The sequence below is a fragment of the Dama dama genome, chromosome 22, assembly GCF_033118175.1.
Source record: "Dama dama isolate Ldn47 chromosome 22, ASM3311817v1, whole genome shotgun sequence".
Lineage (NCBI taxonomy): Eukaryota > Metazoa > Chordata > Mammalia > Artiodactyla > Cervidae > Dama > Dama dama.
In genome coordinates this window covers 29,091,340-29,114,968 of record NC_083702.1, presented here as the reverse complement: position 1 = coordinate 29,114,968, position 23,629 = coordinate 29,091,340, and the positions used below count along the sequence as shown (strand labels likewise).

At 36.6% G+C, this 23,629-nt stretch overlaps 1 protein-coding gene across 3 annotated transcripts in view; it reads right to left on the bottom strand.

Moving 5' to 3' along the window:
* Positions 1 to 2,032: 2,032 nt before the first annotated feature.
* Positions 2,033 to 23,629, bottom strand: part of AEBP2 (AE binding protein 2) — an 82,364-nt gene continuing 60,767 nt past the window's right edge. For 2 of the 3 annotated variants that reach the window (XM_061125100.1, XM_061125102.1), the window contains exons 7-9: positions 22,385 to 22,498; positions 20,077 to 20,103; positions 16,349 to 19,528 (exon numbers count right to left, since the gene is read on the bottom strand). In XM_061125100.1, the coding sequence (XP_060981083.1) occupies positions 19,483 to 19,528; positions 20,077 to 20,103; positions 22,385 to 22,498 (187 nt within the window). In that variant the 3' untranslated portion in view covers positions 16,349 to 19,482. Of the gene's footprint in view, positions 3,073 to 16,348; positions 19,529 to 20,076; positions 20,104 to 22,384; positions 22,499 to 23,629 lie in introns of those variants that run through there. The other variant, XM_061125101.1, reaches the window with a different exon arrangement.

The following is a 23,629-nucleotide window of genomic DNA, read 5'->3' as shown; positions in this document are numbered from 1 at the left end:
GCCAAGCCTCCTGCCCCCTCAGGCCTCTGCATGGAACCTTCTGCCCAGAACACCTCTTCCCACACACCCGCATGCCTTGACCCCTTGTCAGAAAGCTCTCTGCTCAAAGGTTATGCCACAAAGGGGCACCGCCCAGGCTGTGCTGACTTGAGCTGCACCCTCCCTTCCTCATGGCCTCATCACTAACTCCATGTGTCTGTTTAACATCTCCACCCTTTCCTCCCCATCAGCTTGTGGGTTCCAGGAAGACATGTTCAATCCCGTTATCTCTGGAATACTGCGCATAGTAGGAAATTGGTAAGCACTGAATTGATGAATTTTTTCGATCCTCATTTGATCCCTCCTTTCCCTTCAGGTTCTTCCATTTTGGAGTGCAGTAGAGGGAAAAACGTAAAAATCATGAAAAGAAAATAATGTGATTTTGTCTGGGGATGCTTAATGTAAGATGATATAAATCATATAACATACAGTCTGAAAACACAATCCTCATCCTTACACAGGAGTAACTCTCATAGTAATGAAGCCAAAGCAATGGATGAATCATTAGCAAGATCAAACCAGTCGATCCTAAAGGAAACCAATCCTGAATATTCATTGGAAGGACTGATGCTGAAGCTCCAATACTTTGCCCACCTAATGTGATGAGCTGACTCACTGGAAAAGACCCTGATGCTGGGAAAGACTGAGGACAAGAGGAGAAGGGGGCAGAAGAGGATGAAATGGTTGGATGGCATCACTGACTCGATGGAAATGTTGAGCAAACAAACTCCAGGAGATAGTGGAGGACAGAGGAGCCTGGCGGGCTACAGTCCATGGGGTTGCAAAGAGTCAGACTCGACTTAAGAGACTGAGTAACGACGACAAATTCATTTCTAGTGAATTATACTTCTCATTTCTTGTCTGGCATGTAAGGAAGTTGGAAGTCGTCATTCAGTCCTAACAAGTAAAAATCTGGATTGTCAAACAACTCTTCTTAGATCCATCAGAGAACTGTGGTCACAGGACGAACCACTGCCCCTGAAACTGGAGGGACAGGCAGATACAGAAAATCACATCTCAATTGAATCAGAAGCCTCCACAGACCAATACTGGGGTAGGAAAACCCAGACTGTAATTGGCAAACTGCTGGATGCTCAGTGTGGACAAGTTTGAGAGCTATAAACTCCAATGAGACCCAGTTTCAGGGGGCCTCTGTCACATTTTTGTTGCGTTTCACCTTCAGGAGTTCTACTAGATTCTCATATTGAAGACAGAGAAAAGCCCTCTCCTGCCTTTCACAGGAGAGAAAAGTAGTCATTTTAAATACAGTTGTCCCAGGATCCTGCAGATACCAAACTCATATAAATTTGCATGTAAGTACACATATCCTCCTCTGTATGTTAAATCATCTTTAGATTACTTATAACACCTAATACAATGTAAAGGCTGCATGCATGTGTGCTAAGTCATATCTGACTCTTTTGCAACCCTGTGGACTCCTACCAGGCTCCTCTTTTCATGGGATTCTCCAGGCAAGAATACTGGAGTGGGTTGCCATTTCCTTCTCCAGGGGATCTTCGCCAACCAGGGATCGAACCTGTGTCTCCTGCATTAGCAGGTGTATCCTTTACCACTGAGCCTCCAGGGAAGGCTGCATAGATAGTTGCAAATGCAAGGCACATGCTGTGTAAATAGTTGTCCCGAGTATGGAAAGTTTACATCTTGTTTTTGGAACTTGCTGTAATTTTTTTTCTTCCAAAATATTTTGGACCCATGGTTGGTGGAATCCGAGGATGTGAAACAGATACAGAGGGCCAAACTATACACCCAAAGCATGCTGCGATTCTTAACAAGGCCGGCCCTTGAGAGAAGAAACCACTTCACCAGAGCTTAACCCTCCTGGAGTTTCTGTTTTCAAATATTTATTATTTTTATTTTGGAGGCCATGCCATATGCGGCATCTTAGTTCCCCAACCAAGGAGTGAACCTGAGCTCCCTGCAGTGGAAATCCAGAGTCTTAACCAAGGGACCATCAGAGAAGTCCCCCTCCTGGAGTTTTATCAGAGCCTAACTGACCTGGGTGGATAAGGCAATGGCAACCCACTCCAGTACTCTTGCCTGGAAAATCCCATGGCTGGAGGAGACTGGTAGGCTGAAGTCTACGGGGTCACTAGGAGTCGGACACGATTGAGCGGCTTCACTTTCCCTTTTCACTTTCATGCATTGGAGAAGGAAATGGCAACCCACTCCAGTGTTCTTGCCTGGAGAATCCCAGGGACGGGGGAGCCTGGTGGGCTGCCGTCTACAGGGTCGCACAGGGTCGGACACGTCTGAGGCAACTTAGCAGCAGCAGCAACTGACGTAGGAGAATCTTCTGGGTGGGAGAGGGAAATTCCCAACTCCAGTTTCCTCCAGGCACTCTGCCCCATTTAGGAAGAAAAAGAAACCCAGAAGCACCCCTGAAGGTCACAGCCTAGTGGCACAGGTTCACCCACTCAGAGGACAGGATCTAGGTATTCTGTCACAAGAAGTTTGATGCAAGCGGTTTCACCAGACAACTGGCCAAAAGGCGATTTTGCAGTAAGAGACAGAATAATTGGCTGACAGTTTGGTTTGACAATTTGGTTTCAATGGTTTAACAGTTTGGTTTCAGCTCGTTAGCACTTTGGTTTTGTTTCTCCATTGAGGCAGCACTCCCATTTTTATATTACAGCAATCTTGGGCCTCAGTGGTCTATACAGTGATGAGTAGATGTGGAAGTCTTGAGATGTGGAAGGTAACAGTCTACCAACTTGATAGAAAACTTACTGATGGTGTGAGATAAGACAATGCAAAGCAGACTGCACACTTCAGTACAAAAGAACAAACTGGGTTTGCAGATGCTTTTGGTGAGCACCTCCACTCTCCCACTTGTCAAAACCAAAAGCTTACCAAGCTCAGGCTTAATAATTCACAAGTCTTCAAGCACATTCATTCTTGAGTTTTTAGTTAATTGAGATCCAAGAGTTTGTTCTCTAACACCATCTTTACCAGATTTTTCGTGTAACATTAGATGTTGGAGGCAAAACAGGAAATCAAGTTCCTCTGATTCCCCTGCAAAAGAAACGATTACATGATTCCTGATAAGTGTTAAGATTCTTCAAAATAGTTGAAGTCTTTTGCTATTTGATAGCGAAAAACATGACGTGGATGGAATTTTGGTATTTGGCACAGAATCTGGCTTAAATGACTCAGTGAAGTATAAGGACTGAGCATGTGACAGAACTTTTAAAGGCAGTCCAGACAGGTAATACCACTTACACATGCTGTGCATGCTCAACCACTCAGCCGTGTCCAACTCTTTTCAACCCCAAGGACTGTAGCCTGCCAGGCTCCTCCATCCATGGGATTGTTTAAGGCAAGAATACTCAAGTGGGTTGCCATTTCCTCCTCCAGGGGATCTTCTTGACCCAGGGATCAAACCCACATCTCCTGCCTTGACAGGCGGATTCTTTACCACAGAGCCACCTGGGAAGCCCTTGCATACATTACACGTATGAATAAGAAACAGCAGCATCCCTGTTTACTTCCAAGGAAATGTAAATCGACTCAAAAGTAGATTTCCTTACATCATAAAGAATTTATGTCTACAGTAAGATTCTGAATCTTTATGATTGACTTTAAGAAAGACAGTATAAGAAAGTCCCTGGTGGTCCAGTGGTTAGGACTCCACACTTCCACTGCAGGGGGCCTGGGGTCGATCCCTGGCCACATCCCACAAGTCAGGCAGCATAGCCCCAAAAAAAGACAGAAAGAATAATTTCTTTCCGAAAGATATACCCACATACAACCATAAGCATGAATCTGTGCACATTTTAAATGTATTCAAATATTTTGTTGTTTTTCACAATATTTTAAAATTTGCTGTTGATTTTTTCATGTTTCATTATGTCCTTTTTAATGTGCCTCTTTTATTTTCAATTATTTTATCTTTCAGAGCATAATTGCCTTATGGCCAATGAGTGACTCGGTGAAGCCACTTGCAGTTAAAGATGTTTATGGTGAAAATACTGAACATGCATAGAGGACTAAAGAACACTTCACATTGCTAAAAGCCACAGTTCTTTATACCAGGTACATCCTGTCCAGCTTTCAACAAACAATAACATGGATACTAAAAATGCAAAAAAATAAAAAACAAAAAAAATCCCACATTTTTAAAGAGACGGAGCATGCATTTTGTAATTATCAGACTAGGAATTTAAAATAATTAAAGTTAATATGCAAGAGAATAAGTATTCATATGCTATGAAGAAAGCAGACAATATTCAAGAATAGATGAGTAATGTAAGCAGAGATGGAAACTAAAAGAATCAAAAAGAAATGCTAGAAATGAAAAAAGACTGATGGGCTCAGGAAAGCACCTGTGAGCTAGCGGACATATCAATAGAAACCTCTAGAGCTGAAAAGCAAAGAGAAGAAAAAGGAAAAGAAAGGGAGCAAGGAAGGAAGGAACAGAATATCCAAAAGCTATGGGACAACTACAAACATATAACGTAACTGTAATGAGAATACCTCTAGGAGAGAAAGGGCCAGAATATTTGAAGTGATCAAAATGGAGAACTTTCCAAAATTAATGTCAGACATAGGTACAGGAAACTCACGAAAACAATAAACAGGATAAATACCAAAAAAAAAAAATCTGCCAGAGGATATCATATTCAAACTGTAGAAAATCAAAGAAAAAATCTTGGATCCTTGGATCCTTAAAAAATCCTTTTAAGGATCAAAGATAAGAGTAACATCAGATATCTCCTCAGAAATCATGCAATCAATGAAAGTGGAATGCAATATTTAAAAGTGTTGAGACCAAAAAAGAAAAAACCCCAACCAACTAAGAATTCTGTATCCTGTGAAATTATTCAAAAGTGAAGGAGAAAGTTTTTCAGACAAACAGAAGTTGGGTAAACTCTTTGCCAGTAGACCTGCCTTGCAAAAAATAGTAAGAGTTCTTCAGAGAGAAGGAAATGAATGATACAGGTCACAAACTCAGATCTGCATAAGTAAAAAACATTAAGGAAAAAATAAATGAAAATAAAATACTTCCAATGGTTTTATACAATACTTACCCTTGCTGTTTGTCATAAATTAAAAGTAATTTCAATCCTTAGGCAGAGTTGCATTAATAAGTGGAAATTGTTTGCAAGAAGACAAGGAGAAAGATGAGCAAGACTTGGTTAAGATCTCCTTGACAGTAACTAAGATGTTTTCTTTCAGAGATACTTAATTTTAACAAAGCCTTGCAAAATACGTTCAGATATCAGTAATAAACCACTTATCCAAAAGGCATAGATGTGAAACCTTTAGGTTTAGAATCAGAAAAAAGTTGTTCAAACTCCAGGCTCAGCAACTTGCTGGCTATATGTATAGTTTTGAGTAAGTTGCTTGAGTAACTCATCCGTAAAACAAAAATAATGAAACCCACATTTCATATATTAGTGTAAGGATTAAATGTAAAGGATATGCAAATTCACCTGGCCCTCTGAACAGCTAATTCTAAATGCTAAATGACTGAGTTGTAAGCAGTATGAACCTTGAGACTTTCTCCTTACACTAGTTTCACAATGAGCCAACAAGTTTGTGACCAATCTCTAACAAATGTGCAAAATTTCAGAGCATGCATTTTGGGGACATCACTCGACCTGTACTTTGAAATTTTTCCTATGTGCTATGTTTTTTATTAATAGTTTTTAAAGACATTATCTTGCTTCAGAACAGTATGAAATCTTTTGAAATAAGAGAAAAGATAAAAGACCAAGTCAACAGTTTCATATTTTCTCCAAGGAATGGAGGAAATAATCCTCAGAAGTATCTTCTAGAAGCACCTCAACCAACCTTCATAATATGGCATCCAAGGCAGGCCTGCTGACCATGTTCCCAACCACAGGAGATGCCTACCACACACATATATATTGGTCACTATGATTAACTTCTGTATTTTGCTCCCCTCCCCCACTTTTTTCCCTCTGGGAAGGGTTAAACTTCAATTATTTGATGTTGACCAAATTGGTTTTGAATATCTGCTTCATGTTCAAATTTCCTTATAAACATCAACAAACCTCTCTATACAATAAATACCATTCCTTATTTTAGGAAACATTCCCTAAATTGCTAAGCTCCTAAGTGATTTGCACAATGTCACAAAAATTCAAGAAGAGAGAAAAAAAAAAAACAAAAAAACCCAAGTTAATTCTTGGCTCAGTCCAATGTTAATGAGACTATGCTTCCCCCTATTTGTAAATATATCTAGGTAGGACTTGTCTGCCAGTTTGAATATGATTTTCTATAAAGGCCAAGGCCACCTTCTAAGTGCTTTAAGGACATTTTTGATGTCTTACCTCTCACAAAGATAAAATGGGCAATGTTCCGTACTCTGTACTTTACATCCCACTTTAAAAGAAAACATGTAATGGTATAATCAGAGCAACATATAGAGTTAAAAAGGTCACTTAGTTTAGTCCCCACCTTACTCAAGACAAGTCTGAATAGGTAAAACTGTTAGATTAAGGACTGTAAGAACAGAACATATGTTAACCACCCCAGTATAATGAACGACTTTCAAATCTTGAAAAGGTACTTTTCAGGTACTTTCAATATACACAGAAGTGCTTTGAAAACATACATTCCTTTGAATATTATGATGCTCTTATTTCTCCCTTTGTGGAGAGTAAGGCACAACAGCAGCGTTTGGACTAGTTGTCCCCCCACCAACCCACCAGGCCCAGCTTCTCATTACTACTAGGCACAGGGACCAAAAAAAAAAAAAAATATATCTGACCATTAACTTCCTTCCAGAAACCTTGAAGTTTCTCACGTCTTCCACAGGAAACCCAAACCATGACGATGCATGGTAACAAGTCCATTATCACCTCCACAACTCCCTACCTCCCACTTCACCGCACTCAGGCTGTTCCAGGCATTGGGCACGCGGAGCTTCCTCCATCCTAAACCACTCCATCTCAACCTCCACTCAACAGAGTCCCAAGTAATCTTTACAAGGTAATTGGGAGTTCTCTTCCGAGGGGAGCCTGCCCTGACGCTCCAGGCTGACCAACTGCTCTTGGTACTTCCACGATCATCCAGGCGAGCCTCCAGCACGGCCCTCCACACTGCACAGTGGTTATGTAAATGCCACTGTCCTCTTCTTCCTCAAGTCTGCAAAGTATGAACAGAACCCCTATTCATTTTTATTCAAAGTACCAAGGACATGCCTGGCACTAAATAGTTACACCATGGTTCAAAAATTTTTGGTGTTTTTTGCACATGGGGAAAGTGACCTCTGGCAAAGGTCACTGTTCGAAAATCACTTCCTCTGGAATATTATTCACAAATTCCCCAACAGATTTTTCCAAATGCTCACTATGTGATCTTGAAAACATCACTTAACCTCTCTGCACCTGCTTTCTCCACCATACAATGTACGATCCCAGCTTCATAGAGTTACTTTGAGGATTAAACTGACAGTGCACCTAAGAACTCAGAACAGAACCCAGCAACTGGTGTCTCAAAAGATGTTCACTATTCCTATTAGTCCAAGTGATAATGCCCACTTAGCCCACATTTTGCCAAAAAGATTTAAAGACAATTCATTTAAATCTGTGGAGGATATAGTTCAGTTCAGTTCAGTCGCTCAGTCATGTCTCTTTGTGACCCCATGGACTGCAGCATGCCAGGCCTCCTTGTCCATCACCAACTCCCAGAGTTTACTCAAACTCACATCCATTGAGTTGGTGATGCCATCCAACCATCTCATCCTCTGTCATCCCCTTCTCCTCCTGCCTTCAATCTTCCCCAGCATCAGGGTCTTTTCAAATGAGTCACCTCTTCACATCAGGTGGCCAAAGTATTGGAGTTTCAGCTTCAACATCAGTCCTTCCGATGAAAATTCAGGATTTCCTTTAGGATGGACTGGTTAGGTCTCCTTGCAGTCCAAGGGACTCTCAAAAGTCTCCAACACCACAGTTCAAAACCCTCAACTCTTCGGCGCTCAGCTTTCTTTATAGTCCAATTCTCACATCCATACATGACTCCTGGAAAAACCATAGCCTTGACTAGACAGACCTTTGTTGGTAAAGTAATGTCTCTGATTTTTAATATGCTGTCTAGGTTGGTCATAACTTTTCTTCCAAGGAGTATGCGTCTTTTTATTTCATGGCTGCAGTTACCATCTGCAGTGATTTTGGAGCCCAACAAAATAAAGTCTACCACTGCTTCCACTGGTTCTCCATCTATTTGCCATGAAGTGATGTGACTGCATTCCGTGATCTTAAGTTTTCTGAATGTTGAGCTTTAAGCCAACTTTTTCACTCTCCTTTCACTTTCATCAAGAGGCTCTTTAGTTCCTCTTCACTTTCTGCCATAAGGGTGGTGTCATCTGCATATCTGAGATTATTGACATTTCTCCTGGCAATCTTGATTCCAGCTTGTGTTTCTTCCAGCCTAGCGTTTCTCATGATATACTCTGCATATAAGTTAAATAAGCAGGGTGACAACATACAGCCTTGACACACTCCTTTTCCTATTTGGAACCGGTCTGTTGTTCCATGTCCAGTTCTAACTGTTGCCTCGTGACCTGCATACAGGTTTCTCAAGAGGCAGGTCAGGTGGTCTGGTATTCCCATCTCTTTCAGAATTTTCCACAGTTTATTGTGATCCACACAGTCAAAGGCTTTGGCATAGTCAATAAAGCAGAAATAGATGCTTTTCTGGAACTCTCTTGCTTTTTCGATATAAAGGGTATGCAATTGTCTTTCTGTGCCTAGATATTTTTTTTTTAATCACAAAGCAACTCTTGACTCATTCTTTACCAACATTTGGCAGTGATAAACTGATCAAACATTATTTCTTCTCGTCTTAGACTGAATTTCTGCTGCCTGTTGCTTATTTAGAAATGGCCCAGGGTTCTGCTTTTTGCTCAAGCCCAGACTCCAAAGGGCTTCCCTGGTGGCTCAGCTGTAAAGATACTGCCTGCAACACAGAAGATGAGGCCTCAGTCCCTGGGTGGGGAAGATCACCTGGAGTAGAAAATAGCTATCCAATCCAGTATTCTTACCTCAGAAACCCCATGGACAGAAGAGCCTGGCAGGCTACAGTCCATAGGGTCACAAGTATCAGACACAACCTAGCAACTAAACAAGAAGACTCAAAAGGAAGCTTATGAACTCTTCACTGGAACTGAAATGATAAACTCACCCTGGTCAATGTTTAACTTAACCTAGATGTCAATGGAAGTGTGCAAACTGCATTCATAGTCTTCGATTTTAAACCATTTCCACTGTATGTTCCTTTCTGACTCACGCACTACTACTTGGATGTCTAATAAGCAATACAAGTGTAAACCACTCAAAGCTTAATTCACCCTTCAAACGTGGAGTCATTCTGGAGTCACTCACACCCCTCATCCAAACTCTCAGCAATTCTACCTGCCAATTAATACCTAACTTTTTACCACCATTCACTCTGGTTCCAGCGGCCGCTTATTTCAATAGTCTTTTAACTGCTCTTCTCGCCTCCTCAAACATGAAGTCCTTTTTCATGTTTTTTTTTTTAACTGCTCTTCTTGCCTCCTCAAACATGAAGTCCTTTTTCATTTCAGCCCAACAATACACTAAGCTTTATTAAACACAGGCTCCAAGAAGCTGAAATTATTATTTCCATGCTTTGTTCAAGGCAGCATCACCAATGCTTGGGATTATGCTGGGATGGGGTCAAGTACTTGATATATATATTTGAAATAACTGCTCTTGCCTCAAGGGTTTTCAGACTTGCTATTCTCTGCTAGAAACATTCTTCCCTGAGATACCTTAATCTATATTAAGGCTCTGAACTATGTGCCTTCAGGGATTTGCTCTCAAGTCACCTTATCAATAAGGTTTTATCAACTACCCCACTTCCACTGCATCACAAATCCTCTTCCATCCTCATTTTGTTTTTCTTCACAGCATTTACACCACACAACCCACTGTATATTTCATTCATTTGTATACTGCCTTTCATCTCCCATCCATACAGTTTTCAGTCCCATGAGATCAAGAATAATGGCAAGCCCTTACCCTTTACACATGCGCTTAAGATTTTACTGATTTTGTATGTAAACTTCAGGACATTCTAAGTGTGACAGCCCTATTTCTTTGCTAGAAATATTTATTCTCACATCTCCAATGTGAAGAAAACAGCTAAGGACTTCCATCCTAAGTCACACAACTACCTTACACAAGCGTTAGTCGCTCAGCTGTGCCCAACTCTGTGACCCCACGGACTGCAGCCCACCGGGCTCCTCTGTCCATGAGATTTCCCAAGCAAGGATACTGGAGTGGGTTGCCATTTCCTTCTCCAGGGGATCTTCCCAACCCAGAGACTGAACCGGGGTCTCCTGCACTGCAGGCAAATTCTTTACCGACTGGGCTACAAGGTAAGCCCCAACTATCTTAAAAACAGATATAAATTATGAAATTATGATTAAACCATGTTTTAATAAAAAAACTGCCTTAATGTGTTTAATGCTACCCAATTATATCTAAGAATAAGTATATTGCATTTATTCACTATTAATAAACCTTAATAATCTGAAGTCAGAAGCATTGAATTTTTAATGTTTCCAATGCCTACTTGGAATACAAAGACAAAAAAAATACAAAAGTGTTTAATGTCTCTAGATAAACAGAAAATGTGAATACTTAACAGTATTTGCTGATCCATTTCAAAATCATTATGCTGAACACCAGACACGAAGGAGTACATGTGTGTGTATGTGTGATTCCATTTATATAGAATCTTAGAAAATGCAAACCAATCTATATTAAAGAGAGAATACAGATCAGTAGTTCCCAGAGGCTGGAGTAAGGGGGCAGGATGAACTGCACAGGAGGAAACCTATAGGAGGTAATTGACATGTTCTATATCTTGATTGTGTTGGTGATTTCATAATTATGAGTGTCTGTCAAAACACACCTAAGAGAACAGTAAAAATTGACTAAGATAAATACTTCATGAAATCATTAAATGGCTAAAATGACTTTCTATGACTACATGAAATTGGGGGAGCTTTTTTTACCCAAGCATAATCAGAGAAACTAAGGAAACTACATGAGATTTCTTCCAGTGACAACAAAAGATTGCATCCAGAGTGGGCTTGAAGGGATCGTAAGAAGATATAAAATCCCATGGACAGAGGGGCCTGATGCACTACAGTCCATGGGGTTGCAGAAGAGTTAGACACGACTTAGCAACTAAACAATAAACTGGAAAACAAAGACCTCTAATTACTCACCTCTTGTCAGAATCAAGTAAATAAAGCTTTACCTGAAGGACATTATTCACTACTTCAAATGCACCAGAAAAGGAACTCAAGCACCACGAGAAACACAGTAACATGGGATCAGAAGAAGAAAAACAACAATTCTCCAAATCCCGGACCTAAAGTCACAGAACATTGCAATCTTGAGAGATTCAGAAGGGCTGTCATGAAGAAACACAATGAGCTACAAGAAAATTCAGAAAAAGTATTTTAAAAATTAATGAACAGAAAGAACACTTTAATAAACAGACTGAGACTGTAAAAGAGAACCAAACAAATTCTGGAATTAAAGCACTCAATAACTGAGATGAAGAACACATTAGAAAGTGCTGGATATAAAGCAGATGGTAGGGAAGAGAGAACTGCTCTTCAGGTGAGTCTGAAAATAGAAATCTAGAAACGATGCAGGTAGAAAAGGAAAGAATAAGATCTAAAAGGAGAAGAAATTCTGTGAGAACTATCAAGTAATAGGAAAAATGGGTGTACCAGAAGAGAGGGAAAAGAGAATTTATTTAAAGAAGTAATTGCTGAGAAGCTTCCAAACCTGGAGAAGGAACTGGATGCACAAGTCTAAGAAACTAAGAGAACACCTAATGCCCTCAATGCAAAAAGACCTCTTCCCAGATACATCATATTAAAACTGTCAAAAGCCAGTGACAAACTGTTCTAAAGACAGTCAAGGTAAAAAAAAAAACAAAGAGTAACCTACGAAGAAACTCCCATTAGACTACCAGCAGCATTGTCAGTACCAGCCTTCCCCAGCGGCTCAGTGGTAAAGAATCTGCCTGCAGTAAGGCAGGAGACCCAGGCTCAATCCCTAAGTCGAGAAGATCTCTTTGAGAAGGAAATGGCAACCCACTCCAGGATTCTTGCCTGGGAAATCCCATGGACAGAGGAGCCTGGTAGGTTACAGTCCATATTGCAAATCAGTTGGGACATGGTTGAGCTACTAAACAACAAGCTTTCTCAGTAGAAACACTACAGGATAGGAGTGAGTGGAATGACATACTCAAAATACTGAAAGATAAAAACTGTGAGCCAAGAATACCCTATCCAGCAAAGTTACTCTCTAGATATGAAGGAGAAGTAAAGGATTTCCCAAACAAAAGCTGAGGAGGTTCACGACCACAAGGCAGGTGGCACAAGATGAGGGTTGGATCCTTGGGTGGGGGAAGATCCCCTGGGGCAGGAAATGGCAACCCATCCCAGTATTCTTGTCTGGAAAACTCCATGGACAGAGGGGCCTGGCGGGCTCCAGTCCATGGGGTCACGAAGAGTCAGACTATGACTGAGCACACAAAGACACAGGGCTGCCTTACAAAAAATGTTGAAAGATCTTCCTTCTGAAATGAAGACACAAAACTTTGAGTAAGGTAATAGAATTTCTAATTCTAATAGAATCAGAAAACGGTAATTCTGTACTAGAATGAAAGTAATTAATTAATTAAACACGGTTAAACATTTAATTACAACGTAAAGGGGAAAAAGAAGTAAAAATAACTATAGTGATGCTAATTTGGTAAATAGAAAGGAATAATTTGGGACCACAAAAATATTGTGGAAAATTCATATAGGCAAATGAAGATAAGATGCTATCAGCAGGAAAAGAACTATTTTATCTATGAGAAATTTATATACATCCCATGGTAACCATGCAATAATTCTAGGTAAGACACAAAACACAACAGAAGAGGAACTTAAGAAAAACATTATAGAAAACCACCAAGCTAAAATGGCAGACAGAAATAGACACACACAAAAGAAACAACAAAGATACAGAATAACCGGATAATAAAAGATAAAATTAATAATAAGTCCTTGTTCACCCATTGTTAATACCACCCTAAATGTAAATGGAGTGAATTTATCAATCAAAAAGGTACAGGGTGTGGGAATTCCCTGGCAGTCCAGTGCTCAGGACTTGGGTGCTTTCACTGCCGTGGCCCTGGTTCAACCCCTGGTCAGGGAACTAAGACCCCACAAACCACATGCTTCAGACCAAAAAAAGAAAGAAAGATACATACATGCTGGTTGAAAAGATTCAACTAACAAGACCCAATGTTGCCTCCAGAAGACTCAGATCTTAAGACAAACACAGGCAAAAAGTGAAAGAAGATGACATTCCAAGCAAACAGCAGACAAAACAGACCCCAAAAGGGTAATGAGAGACAAAGATGGACAGTATATGATGATAAAGGGGACGATTCATCAAGAAGGTATAACAGTTAATAAGATATATACCTATTACATAAGGGCACCAAAATACACAAGGCAATTATTAACAGACCTACAGAAAGAAACTGACAGCAACACAGTTAAGAGTAGGGGACCTTAACACCCCACTTACATCAATGGACAGATCATCCAGATAGGATGCCAACAAGGAGACAGCAGTCTTAAGTAAAACAACACATCAGATGGACTTAATAAGTATCTGTGTCAGACATTTCATCCAAATGTAGCAGAACACACATTCTTCTCAAGATCACATAGAACATCCTCAAGAACAGACCATATTCTGGAATGTAATACCAAGTCTCAATAAATTAATTAAGACCCAGATCAAACATCTTTTCCAACCCACAGAAATGAACTATAAGAAAAAAACTGGAAAATTCCCAACTATGTGGAGACTTAACAACATGTTAGTGAACAACCACTGGGTCAACCAAAGAAGAAATGTTTTTATACCTGAAGATGAATCAAAATATAAATACACCATTACCAAATCTATGGGATGCAGCCAAAGTGGTATTAAGAGGGAAATTCATAGAGATACAGACCTACCTCAAGAAACAAGAAAAATTTCAAATAAAAATTCAAACCTTACACCTAAAGGAATCAGAAAAAGAGCAAAGTCCAAAGTCAGTAGAAAGAAGGATGTAAAGATCAGAGGAGAAATAAATGAATTAGAGGGTAAAAAACAATAGAATTTTTTTAAAAAGAAAATTGACAAACCTTTAGCTAAACTACGAAAAAAGTATCTGATAAATAAAATCTGAAAACAAAAATGAGAAACTACAACAGATACCACAGAAATACAACAGATTATAAGAGAATACTATGAAAATTATATGCCAACAAACTGGACAACATAAGAGAAATGGATAAATAGTTAGAATCATGTAACCTTCTAAGACTGAATCATGAAAAAACAGAAAACCTGAATGGGCCAATCATTAGACCAATCACTAGCAGAGAAATTGAAATACTAATAAAAAACCTCCCAAAAAACAATAGGACCAGATGGCTTCACATGTGAATTCTACCAAACAATCAAAGAAAAGCTAGAGTCAGACTCTTCCAAAAAACTGAAAAGAGAAAATGCTTCTAAACTCATTTTACAAGGCTAGCACAATTAAAAAAAAAAAAAAAAAATTACAGGCAATGTCACTGATGAACACAGAGGCAAAAGTACTCAACAAATACTAGTAAATCAAATACATGTGTGGAAGAACAAAACAGGTAAAGCAGGTCAACTGGTAATTAGACTGAAACTCAACTTTTGATGATGAGCAAACTGCAGTGTATACAGAAGTCAAAATGTAATGTCATGGCAAATCTTCTGACCTACTCTTCTGCAATGCTCAATGATGTTAACACAAAACTACTTGCACTGGGCCCAGCAACCAAGAGTAAATGTGCACCATGCTCACATCTACTATTCTTAGCTATACACTAACTAAATTTGTGTAACTTAGCTATACAAATTTGCTTTTCTAAAAGGAAAAAAATCCCTCAAACATGTAATAACCTTATATGAGTCTTATTAGGCATCCCAATATAAATGAATTCCTGAAATGGCTTTAACAGGAACATAAAAACCCTTAGCAATTTCATAATAAATTTGTAAGACTTAAAAAATGTAGCTCTCCCACTAGCAGGGTCTTTTAAGTACTGAAAAGGAAAAAAGGTCCTTACAATGCTGTAAGATAAAAACATTAAGATAAATTAATCAAATACTAGGTAACTCCTTTAAAATAGTGTTATTACTTCAAAACATGTTACTCATACCATAAATATAACTGAAGTCTTATTATTTTAAAAAGGGCTTCTACAAGTATGTGTGTGTATATATGAATCACTTTATAGTACACCAAAAACTAACAAAACATTATAAATCAACTGTGCTTCAATAAGGGGAGGGGCACTCTACAAAAACAAGATTGAGAACATTTTTCCCAAAAGTAAACAAACTAAAAATACTCCTATTACAACTGAGTATGTAAAAATATAACATCAATAATTCTTTTCATTGAGAATGTTTAGGCAAACTGTAGTTCCCTTTATAGGGTTCACATATAAATAATATTACCACAGTATGATTTAAGCCAGTGTGCTTCAGCCATACTCTCCAAAATACCTTTTTATAACAAGTAACTCACCTATAACACTCATTCAATAAATATTTTAGAGACTAATTTTGTACCATGTATTACGTTAGGGACTAGCTATGGCTGAAACACTCAAAACGACTTTGTAGTGGTATTACAACACACATTTATTTTCTCTTCCACACTGTGAAAAGCCATTTGGTATAGCACAAAGACTACTGACCTAGAAAAAAATATGGGTTGCAATTCCTGCTCTGTTTACAAGCCTTTTTAATTTTCACAGTAATATAGAACCATGTGTTATATACCATGCAAATCTGATTCAGAGAATGAACTGGACTATGTAAATATTTTTTAAATTTTTTTAATTTAAAGTAATTCAGAACTTGTTACATTCTCAAGGCTACTGAAGCTCATAACCATTAGAAATAACAAAATACTCTAAACCCTTAAAAATAAAAAAAACTCCTCAGACTTTATTTGTATTAAAGCTAATGTCTGAACTGCAAAACATCCTCCACTAGGTCAGATTCTTTTAAGACTTAAAAAAGAAAAATATATAAGACATTTTCTCTTAAAATCTTACCTTTTAAGAAACACTTCTTACATTTTAAAAGTAGAAAAATACTATTCATTAAAACAAAAAAAAAAATAACACTTCTCTCAAAAACCAAACAAAAACCCCCAAGACATTCAAATGACATATATGATTGTACTCTTTTTAATAAAGGCTTTATATATAAGCATTTCCTTGTAGGTGTACAACCCCTGGCCTTGCTATACATATAAATGGATCAGTTTTTCCAATAGAGAATCTACCTAAATAAGAATTTCTCTTTGTCTTTTAGAGAACATATGAAAAGGTATTAGACTTTAAAAAGAAAAGAAAAAAAGCTGTAATCATATAGGAAGCCCCCCCACCAACTATTTTAAAGACTTCAACCATATTTACCCATTTTTATACCTTATTCAAATATCTAATACTTTTGCTAACCATATGATATTTTTAAAAGAATTCAAACAGCAAACAATAAAAGATGTATTAAATAACTATGGCAAATTCTATCCTTTTAAGAGTACTTGCATATTTAAAACATTTTATTAAGGTGTGAAAGGGAGGGGAAGTTTCACAAAGATTTACTGATATGATTATCAATGCTTTCAATGAGAATAAAACAGATCTTAAAATACGAATTGAGAGTCAACTACTGTCCACCTTAATTTTCCTTCATCTGAAGTTCAGAGGTAATGTGTGTCCACTTTAGGGAAGATTTATATTTGAAAAAGTTTATTAGAAAAATAAACAATTTTAAATTTTACAATATTTTCCACTTCCAAGAGTCTTTCAGATAGAGAAGATGAGCCTTATGATTTAAACATGATCCAATTTACAAAATCTCATTTAGTCCTATTGAGTAAAACAAAATACAATAACAAATAGGGAAATGTTAGTAACTATTAAGAACTCCAATGTAAAAGTTAAAAAAGTTAAAAAAAAACAAAACACCATTTGTTGCATGTATCTAGACTGGCCATATTTATACTCTCATGTATATTAAAAAGCTTCACTGAAATTTAATGTGCTGCTTTATTACCAAGATAATACTATCATATTAAAATATAATTTGTGCAATCTAGGTTTATTTTATAGAAAAATTTATCAACTATAACCAGGGATTGACAAATTTTTCCTTAAAAGGTCAAATAGTAAACATATTGTGCTTGCAGGTAATAAAGTGTCACTACCTAACTCTGTCACACAGGAAGAAAGCAGCCACAAGTAAATGAATGGGTATGCCTGTGAGCTGTGGTTTTGCCTGCTGCTAAAAAGACAATGCATATTTTATATATATATATATATATATATATATATATATAGGGGTGAGGGGAAGAGACGCAGAGGGCAGGTAATACAGGGATAGGAATAATAATATAGATGGATAGCTATTACTAAATAAACATTATAAAGTAAAAATTTCCACACTTATTTCCCAATCATAATTGCATGTGTGTATATATGTATACATACAAGTTATAAAACTATTTCATTTTAATTTCATATTCTTTTTGGTGTGTGTAAATAGTATCAGAACAAAGTCAGATAAGCAGCAGAGTATCATGAGTGACTGAATACTCAGAGGGTAATCAATAACCATGAAATTTGGTTTTGACCATCTTAGTATTTCTACACAATGGGAAAACTAATTTATTTGCTGTGCCCCTGAAGAAAACATTTGATGTATAATTCAGATGTCGTTTTAAAACTTAAATTGAATTGTTACAATTCTGAAACTAAATGTGATTTGCTTTGTTTTATTAGAAAAAATACTCAGGCAAGGTCTACAATCATCGGTCAATTAAGAATGACTTACAAGAACATGAGGCAATAAAATAAAAATACAGGTACAAACTATATATCTGAAACACTATTTGGCAATTTTATAACAAATCAAAATTTAAAAAGAACAAAGGAGATTGCAGATTACTTCGTAGATACAGAATAAAGCAATTGATGAAGTGCTTAAGCAAAAGAAAACAAAAAATAGTAAGAAAACACACTGCTTTTCTTTTCAAAAATAAAATCACATTTGCTACAGATCGTATGAATAATACCCTTATTAAACAACCGTTCCAGAATGTCTTACAGAAGCAGTGCTTCTATTTGCACTTCATTTAATTTTATATGACTTACTTCATGTATATAGCTCTTTAACCCCATTGTTAACGAATAAAGCCTCCCATAATTTTTATCATTTTTAAAAATTTTTTTAAAGTAAATGAGAAATGACTTATGTATCATGGAACCTTTCCCATTTTGGAACCAAAAGGCTTATTAATTCTATATTTTCGTCTATTCTTTCTTTAAAAAATTTTAGTGTAAAAACTGCTGGTTTTTTTAATATCACTGTAGTAAAGTGAAAACTCCTCAATCAGGAGTAGTTTCTGCAGTTTGACTGCATATAACCACATACTTTACAATATGTCCTTCCAACAGTAAGGAAATAATTGATTTCACGGTCACTGTCAGAAATGAGTGCCATAATTCTATTATGGGTAATAGGTCCTCCCTCAAAGACTTTCTGGAAGGATGTTCAATGTGTTTTGCTCTTATAGATATTAACAGTAGTACATAGTCCCTTAAGTCTGCAAAAGACATTTATTGTTAAAGAAGGTGCTTTATTAACAATTCCTCTGGCAGCACTAGTGAATTACAATATCCTTCAATATTATTTCTACCCATAATATATACATTTAACTTTTCATGCCTCTAGAAAAACATCTACAGTACATTTCATAATATAAAAATATATTACAAATCTGAATTATTTACAAGCAATGTTCTATTAACTCTATGCAACATTTGTTTGATACAATACTAACAAGTTACACATACTTCCATTTCTGTAAGTTAAAAAAAAAAAAAAATCCATATGGCTTCTTGCTTACCAAGCAAGAAAGTGATTTTATTTTCCTTTTCAAAACCAACTTTGGTGCATAAAGGATTCAGTTTGAAGATACTTGTAAAAAAAATACGATTTTTCTTATGTTAAGAAAAAAACAGCTCACAAACCAATGCTTTCCTCAAAAAGAAAAAAAAATAGAGGCTTATTATATAGGTTAAAATGAAAATATGAGGATTATTCAAATAATTTGAAATAGAGGTTTTTCAAAAACCGTTAACAGATTAGTTATATAGGTAAATATTAACATACTGTACTCCATGAGAAAACCCTACTCCTGAAAGGGGAGCCACCAGACATTCTGCAACACTCTTTAACAGAAATTCTCAGCCCTAATTCGATAGACGAATTTTTAGTTGATTGCAAATGTCGTTCACTGTTTGCTTAAATACAAATTGAACACTTTTCTTATCAGAGTTCTGCAAAAGAACACAAATGGCAACCAATCACATCTATTTATCATAATTGAAAGGTAAATTATCTCTTGATAATTTTCATTGTCTAATATTTCCTAGTAAGACTTCAAATCAATAGACACTGTCAAGACAAATATCCTTACAGTGCTTTTGGTATTTGTAAGGGCACATGTTGTAATTGGTTTTCTTTCCAATATCAACTACTGTAATCACTAAAGGGTTTAAAAAAAAAAAGCAGCTTAAAGCAGCAAGCATGCAAAGCCTTTAAAAAGCTGATCCGCTAAGTTGCCAGAAGAGTGTTTGCTCAGTCTCCCACAGTACCACTCCATGAAGATGTGGATATACAGTAATATATTAATATATTCCACAGAAGAGCCTACTTCATTCACAGAATGTTTACACTAAGCATAAATATTCTAAATATTGGATTTAAGGAAAAAAAAGGAAGGGGGTTGATTCTAATGTGCAACTTTTACTAAAACCCATTGTCAGTGACTAAGACTGCAGGTGTCCCCGCTTGTTTGCTTTTTATGTATTTATTTATTTTTTACCTCTTCAACCTCTTCTGCGGCATTGTTCTAGAAAAAGAGAAAAAGGGATAATTTTTTATTCAACTGAATGAAAAACACATGTGAAGTGCTTCAAAAATACAAATATGTATAAGAAATAGAAAATGTGACAATCACTCATCACCATGAAAATTTCCTAAGCATTCACACGATGGATAAAAATTTAGTTACATAATATAAAACTTTTTAACAAATCCTTTTCATGTAACCTATTAATGGGTTTCTAAAAAAGAATCTCATGTTTAAATTTATATGAAACAAATTAGTGTTTAGTGTTTAAATTTCATATAAGTATGTCCTTTTTACTGCTATTTTTGAAGCTAATATATTTTTTGAATGTTTGTCATGCTTTCATTTTGAGATGTGCATAAGCTGCAAACTTTTTCTCCTAAAACAAATTAGAATAATTCTTTCTTCCCCTCTTAATTGCACATGCTTTCCCACTCCAAGTCCAAGCACTGCTAAGCTGCTACAGCATGGCAAATGTAGGGGGTTCTAGAAGTCCGCACCACTTTAGGGTAGATTTGATTCTAATTTCCAGAATCATAGAAGCATGAAAGTTTATAGACTCAAGATTAAATGGTAAGATGGGTGGAAGATGGTTTACAACTAAAGAAAATTAACTCTACAGAAGTACCAAATACATCTTAAGAATGTATATCTTCATTACCCCAGAAATTAGTAACAACTGCAGAATTATACCCTGAGAACAGGCGATGCAAGTCCTATGCACTTCTGGACATCGGTTCTGAGCTTGAACAATTTTTTTGTCACTTTCACCAAAATATCTAAACTGCTTCCTATATAGCGTAAGAACAGCAAAAATAAGCTGATTTTGTGAAAAAGGAACACTCTCATTGAGAGTGGGAAGTAGAATGCAGGGCAGAAACACAAAAGTTAATCTCAACCTTTTATTTAAAATTCATGCCCCTTTACCAATTCACTGCTTACGGCATGTTTAGGACCATTCTTGGTTCTCCCAAAATACCACTATTTTACGATGCTAGTTTTAATCACTCCCTTCAAAGAATAAGCAGAAATAAGCCCTAAATTAGGTGCCAGTAAATAAAGAATATCCAATTATTTTTCTTTAAAAAGAGAAAGGTAAATCATTTAAGGTTATTTCACTGTTCTCTCTGCTAGCTAGTTTCTTGATAACCTAGCTCAGTCCACAAAAAAAACCCAAGTTTTCATCACACTTAGCACCTTCACCAAAAGATGCTTTAAAAATCTGGAAGCATCTCAATGTCTCCCTGCAGCAAGGCCCATTATGCGAGAATCTCACTCTCAAAAGATGTCTCACATTCCAAAAAGTTGAGTCGTAGAATGAACAAAACCTTCCAATCAAAATCTTTGTTTCAAATTTTGGCACAAGACATAGTACCTTTAGGACAGCTGAAATTCACATTTGGGATTATCAATCATCATGTCACCTTATGCTTATCCAAACTACTACTATATAAAGTATATATTAAACTAGAATTCCTTTTTAAAATACAGAAAGTTCACCCATTAAGAGTGTCTTTTAAGCATTTTCAACGACTTTTTTTAATCACCATAGTATATGTCGTTTGCACACAGGCAGAATGAAGCTCAGTCACATCCTAGTTGTGTCATTTTGGGCAAGCTATGTACCTCTTGCCTCAGATTTCTAATCTGTACAAGACATAAGAACACCTACTTCACAGGCCTGCTGTGAGGAGGAAGTGTTATGTAAAACACCTAGCACAGTGACTCAGCAAACAGACAGAAATGGTGGTCTCTTCTCCTTCCCCCACTAAACACATTCCATGTGCACGACACACAAAAACAAAGGTAAGATCAAAAAACTTGGAAATGTGAACACTCCAAGCTACCTCTTAAAAACAAGCACAGTAATATTTGAACTGCTCTTTTGAAAAGTCTAGGAAGAGTCTAAGTTTAAGAACTTCAACCATTAATGGTATTTAGTGAACACATGATGTATGTCCAGGTCTACCTGTCTGATATTATTAAAAATTAACTACATACTTAAACAAAAGGCACTAATTTTCAAAACACTCTATCACAGTCTAAGCTATTCAAGATAAATCTGGAATTAACGGGACATATAAACTTGACCAAAATATTGCCCTTCTAGAGTCTACAATTTATGTATCACTGTGATGTAATTTCCATACACAAAGTCCCAGAAAGCAAGACATGCCTGATACTGAAACTCAGTACTTAAAATAATTCCTGACCTTATATCCAAAATTTAAGATTTACGATTATAATTCAAAGTGAAACATCAAAGCAAGAATTAAATTACCTGTATATGTTTGGGTCCAAAAGCAAGGCAGTATCTTTGGGTAGCTTTGACAAATGAACTACTTTAGTTTTTAATTGATGTCGTTCACTTTCATTCACCCACACATCAGGCAGACTGTGAATTAAAAAAACAAGTCATATATAAAGTAACATTAAGTTTAAAGTTATCCTTCACACACCTTCACATTACTCACATTACCCAGCTTTTTCTGACTTGTCTGACTGGGTCACCTAGGTTAACAAGCTTATCAGACACCAAGGAAACTCAGTAGTCTAAGTAATGCGATGTAGAGACCCAGTCAGAAAATGGTATGGCGAAATTTTAGACATAAATCTGGAAATGATTTTTGATGGCAAAGTCATCCCACAACTTGGAAACACATATTAACACACTCCCTGTCTCTTAACTTGCTAAGTGAAATTAGAGGATGATGTGATAAAAAGCTGAAATCTAGTTTCTTTATAAAGAAATAAGAAGTAAAAACCCCACCAGGTTAATTTCCACTTTGAAAAAAATGAATTTCAGAATAAAAGCATTTTGATATTTGGACTGATCAATTTCTAAAATATTAAGAATACAGACATCCAAATATAATTTTTTTTAAAGGAACTGTTATAAACCTTACTATAAAAAGAGCTCTTACAAATCAGTATGAAAAAAGTGAACTCTCATTAGGGGAAAAAGAACAGGGGAGACAAAGGACATAAACCATTAATTCACCAAAGATGCAGTTGCTCATAATCAAAGAAATGCAAAATGTAAGAACTCCAATAGCCAGTGTTGAAATAAGTCAGAAATAAGCTCTCTAATGTCATAGATGAGGCTAGAAGCTGACACAAGCTTTCAGGAAGGCAATGCCTATCTCCATAACATTTTCCATAGCTTGTAAATAAAAACAAAGTTTAACATTTTTTTAACAGTGGAGAAAAATGGGTAACTTTAAATGTTCAGCAAAAAGTTCATTAAATAAATTTTACACAGACGTTTCAAAATATTTTAGAGTAACATTTTTTTTTAAACCTGGAAGGGAGGGGGTAAAAGGAAGTGGAAAGTATGTCCTACACTCACAGACATTTGATAATCACAGGATTTTTAAAAAGTTAAATAGATTTCTTTACTTCAATATGCTAATGTGCACTGTAAACTCCCAAATCTATTTTTTAAATTTATTTTTATTTGGAGGATAACTGCTTTACAATGTTGTGCCAGTTTCGGCCATACAACAACGTGAATCAGCATGTACAT